Genomic DNA, 4,654 nt, shown 5'->3' with positions numbered 1-4,654 from the left:
GTTAGTCTCTGAGGCCTTGTCTACACTACGAGAGTAGTTCGATTTTACTTGCATCGAATTTTTGTAATCGATATTGCAAAGTCGAACGTGTGTGTCCACACTAAGGACAGTAATTCGACTTTGTGCGTCCACACTAACGGTGATAGCGTCGACATTCGAAGCGGTGCACTGTGGTCAGCTATCCCACAGTTCCCGCAGTCCCCTCTGCCCATTGGAATTCTGGGTGTAGCCGGCAATGCCTTCTGGGTAACAAAATGAGTCGAGGGTGCTTTTGGGAAACTGTCGTCATCCGTCCATCACTCCCGCCCTCCCTCCCTGAAAGCGCCGGCGGGAAAACAGTTCGCGCGCTTTTCCAGTCATTGACAGCGCGGACGCCACTGTACTCCGAGCATGGAGCCCGCTGCGACCATCGCTGCAGTTGTGGCCGCTCTCAACGTCTCGCAGCTTATCATAAAGGTTTCCCTGAGGCAGATGCAGAAAAGTCAGGCAAGGAGGCTACGGCACCGCGGTGATGTCCTGAAGTCTGAGAGTAGCACAGACCTGTCAGAAAGCAGGCGACCCAGCGCCGAGGACATCACAGTGGCAATGGGTCATGTTGATGCCGTGGAACGGCGATTCTGGGCACGGGAGACAAGCACTGAGTGGTGGGACCGCATAGTGCTGCAGGTCTGGGATGAATCCCAGTGGCTGCGAAACTTTCGCATGCGGAAGGGAACTTTCCTGGAACTTTGTGAGTTGCTGTCCCCTGCCCTGAAGCGCAGTGACACCCGGTTGCGAGCTGCACTGAGTGTACAGAAGCGAGTGGCCATAGCCCTGTGGAAGCTTGCAACGCCAGACAGCTACCGGTCAGTCGCGAACCAGTTTGGGGTGGGCAAATCTACCGTGGGGGTTGTTGTGATGCAAGTAGCGAAGGCAATCGTTGATGTACTGCTGCCAAAGGTAGTGACCCTGGGAAACGTGGAGGCGATCATAGATGGCTTCGCAGCGATGGGATTCCCAAACTGCGGTGGGGCCATAGATGGAACTCACATCCCTATCCTGGCACCGGACCACCAGGCCACCCAGTACATTAACCGAAAGGGATACTTTTCCATGGTGCTGCAAGCACTGGTGGACCACAGGGGACGTTTTACCAACATCTACGTGGGATGGCCGGGCAAGGTTCATGACGCTCGTGTTTTCAGGAACTCTGGTCTGTTTAGACGGCTGCAACAAGGTATTTACTTCCCGGACCACAAAATAACTGTTGGGGATGTGGAGATGCCTATAGTCATCCTCGGGGACCCAGCCTACCCGCTAATGCCCTGGCTCATGAAGCCCTATACTGGCGCCCTGGACACTGAAAAAGAACTCTTCAACTACCGGCTGAGCAAGTGCAGAATGGTGGTGGAGTGTGCTTTTGGCCGTCTCAAGGGGAGATGGAGAAGCTTACTGACTCGCTGTGATCTCAGCGAAACCAATATCCCCATTGTTATAGCAGCTTGCTGTGTGCTCCACAATCTCTGTGAGAGCAAGGGGGAGACCTTTATGGCGGGGTGGGAGGTTGAGGAAAATAGCCTGGCTGGTGATTACTCACAGCCAGACAGCCGGGCGATTAGAAGAGACCAGCGGGAAGCGCTGTGCATCCGGGAGGCTTTGAAAGCAAAGTTCCTGAGTGAGCAGGGTAACCTGTGATTTTATAGTTTGTGTACTGAGAAGCTAAACCTGCCCCCGTTTCTTTACCCAGGTAATGTTGACTATCCTATCCAGTTACATACCCCCTTCACCCCCCCTCCAACACACGTGTCGAAATAAAAATAGTTCTACTTTGTTAAAGCACACCGTTTTCTTTAATACTGTTTTAGCGGGAATTTTTTAAAACTGGGACGCAGACTGTGGTGCGGGGCGGGTCTAGTGTTGTGATGCGAATGCAGCTTCTAAACTCAAGGATTGACAGGCTCCGCTGCGGTGGGATGCTTGTTTCAACGGAGCCTGTCACCCCTCCTGATCGGGACTGTGTGTATGGGAGGTCTATTTGACTTTGTGGCAGGGGGAGGACGGTTACAGATCCCATGCTGTGTGGCTCTGTGATCCTGTCTAAGGACCGGCGCTTAAGATCTGTAACTGCCCTCCCCCGCCACAAAGTCACAGAGCAACCCACCCCCCCCAACATTACATCAAAACAACCTCCCAGACTAACCGGGGCAACTAGTCACTGCATCACTGCACTGTGTATGTGCCCTGCTGCTGTGCCTGCCCCCGACTATGTACCCTGCCAAAGGAGACTGTCCTGTCCAATTTCCAACCCCCTTTCCCCTCCTCCTCCAAAAGAACATGATTGAAACAGTAGTTAACAGAAACGAATTTTTTATTATCAACTACACATGGCATTGGGAGGTGAAACTTGGACGTGGGCTTGTGTCAGGCGGGAAGGAAAGAACTTTTCAAATTTTGGGAAATGAGAGCCTTCTGCTACTAGAGCTCTCTGCAGGGGTGGAGTGAGAGTTAGCAGGGACTCTGCCGCCTCTCCTTCTTTGCACTTTGGGTGAGGTGGGTATGGGACTTGGTGGCGGGGGAGGGCGGTTAGAGATGGACTGCAGCGGGGCTCTGTCCTCCTGCCTCCGTTCCTGCAGAACATCCACAAGGCGCCGGAGCGTGTCCGTTTGCTCCCTCAGTAGTCCAAGCAGCGTTTGAGTCGCCTGCTGGTCTTCCTGCCGCCACCTCTCCTCCCGATCCATGTTGGCTTGGTGCATTCGGGTCAAGTTCTCCCGCCACTGGGTCTGCTGTGCTGCCTGGGCTTGGGAAGAGGCCATAAGCTCAGAGAACATGTCCTCCCGTGTCCTCTTCTTCCTACGCCTAATCCGCGCTAGCCTCTGGGAGTGTGATTCCAGGCTAGGTTGTGAGACAGTCGCAGACGGGGCTGTGGAAATGGGAAAAAGGGAGTGAATTCCTCTGAAAGATAAATGTAGTTGTGAACAAAGAACATAGTCTTTCTCTGTGAACAAGACCATGCACAGCACCTTTCACATGCGCACTCAGCACAAGGTCGAATTCTCGGCCTTCGCATTCTGTGCCTGGGGTCTTGAACAGCACATTTGAGAAGCGAGGCAGCACAACGGAATTTCTGTTGCAGGCAGACATGGTAAGCCGTACACTTGTGGCAGTTTAAAACTTTTATATTACCACTGGCCTCATTTCACATTTAAATCAATGTCAGTCCCTGCTGCCAGCAATCCGGCAAGCGGGAACTCTGCCCCTGTCCCACCCCCTCGCGGCTGTCCCCGGGAATGATCCCTTTCGGCTGCCCCTCTCCCGCCTCCACCGCGTGGCTGCAAACCAGCGGTGACAGTTCTGTAAAGGAACGGGAAAGCAGTCCCAACACTAACATTCCCCTACCTAATTAAAAGCAGGTCACCATGGCCGACATCACCCTGATGAGGATCTCCGAGAGCGACAAAGAGAGAATGCTCCGGGAAAGCCTCCAAAGACCAGGGCCGTATGCCGCCCTGCTGTGCAGAGCAATGATCCCCGAGTACCTGATAATCTCGTGGCGCGGCAACGTGTCGTACTTCGGAGGACCCAATAAGGCCGCTCTCCCCAAGAACCTCATGCAACGGCTTTCAAGTTACCTCCAGGAGAGCTTCATCGAGATGTCCCAGGAGGATTACTGCTCTATCCCCGCACATATAGACCGCATTTTACTGTAGCTGCAGTAGCAGGGAATACACAGTAGAGCGGCTTGTGCAGGACAATCACTGAAAACCGGACATTGCTAGATTTCTTTTCAAAACTTGCACTGCCCCTTACTAAACCGTTAAGCGCCTAGGGCACACTAATCATGAACAACCCATTCTTTTAATTGTTAATATTCCTGTTTTGTTAAAAATAAATGTTTAGATGTTTACAACACTTACTGGCTGATCCTTCACCAGATTCTGTGTCCGGGGTAATGGCTGGGGACGCTTCGTAGGGGATCTCTGTAAGGGTGATGAAGAGATCCTGGCTGTCGGGGAAATCAGCGTTGTGAGAGCTGCCAACTGCCTCGCCCTCCTCATCTCCTTCCTCATCTTCCCCGTCCCCTAACATGTCTGAGGAACCGGCCGTGGACAGTATCCCATCCTCAGAGTCCACGGTCACTGGTGGGGTAGTGGTGGCGGCAGCACCGAGGATGGAATGCAGTGCCTCGTAGAAACGGGATGTCTGGGGATGGGATCCGGAGCGTCCGTTTGCCTCTTTGGTCTTCTGGTAGCCTTGTCTCAGCTCCTTGATTTTCACGCGGCACTGCGTTGCATCCCGGCTGTATCCTCTCTCTGCCATGTCTTTAGAGATCTTCTCGTAGATCTTTGCATTCCTTCTTTTGGATCGCAGCTCGGAAAGCACGGACTCATCGCCCCACACAGCGATGAGATCCAAGACTTCACGATCAGTCCATGCTGGGGCTCTCTTTCTATTCCCAGACTGCACGGCCATCACTGCTGGAGAGCTCTGCATCGTTGCCAGTGCTGCTGTGCTCGCCACGATGTCCAGACAGGAAATGAGATTCAAACTGGCCAGACAGGAAAAGGAATTCAAATTCAAATTTTCCCGGGGCTTTTCCTGTGTGGCTGGTCAGAGCATCCGAGCTCGCACTGCTGTCCAGAGCGTCAACAGAGTGGTGCACTGTGGGATAGCTCCC

The 4,654-nt window shown here is 53.3% G+C and overlaps 1 protein-coding gene across 1 annotated transcript; it reads right to left on the bottom strand.

The window, feature by feature from the left end:
* Nucleotides 1-2,329: 2,329 nt before the first annotated feature.
* Nucleotides 2,330-4,654, bottom strand: LOC135983215 (uncharacterized). The gene is made up of 2 exons (XM_065593739.1): nt 3,894-4,654; nt 2,330-2,899 (listed from the first exon to the last, which is right to left on the bottom strand). Exons 1-2 carry the CDS (start codon nt 4,468-4,470, stop codon nt 2,424-2,426), a joined length of 1,053 nt encoding a protein of 350 aa, XP_065449811.1. The 5' UTR covers nt 4,471-4,654; the 3' UTR covers nt 2,330-2,423.

This window comes from Chrysemys picta, chromosome 4, assembly GCF_011386835.1.
Source record: "Chrysemys picta bellii isolate R12L10 chromosome 4, ASM1138683v2, whole genome shotgun sequence".
In the NCBI taxonomy this organism is placed as follows: Eukaryota; Metazoa; Chordata; order Testudines; family Emydidae; genus Chrysemys; species Chrysemys picta.
This window is presented reverse-complemented; position numbering and strand designations above follow the sequence as displayed.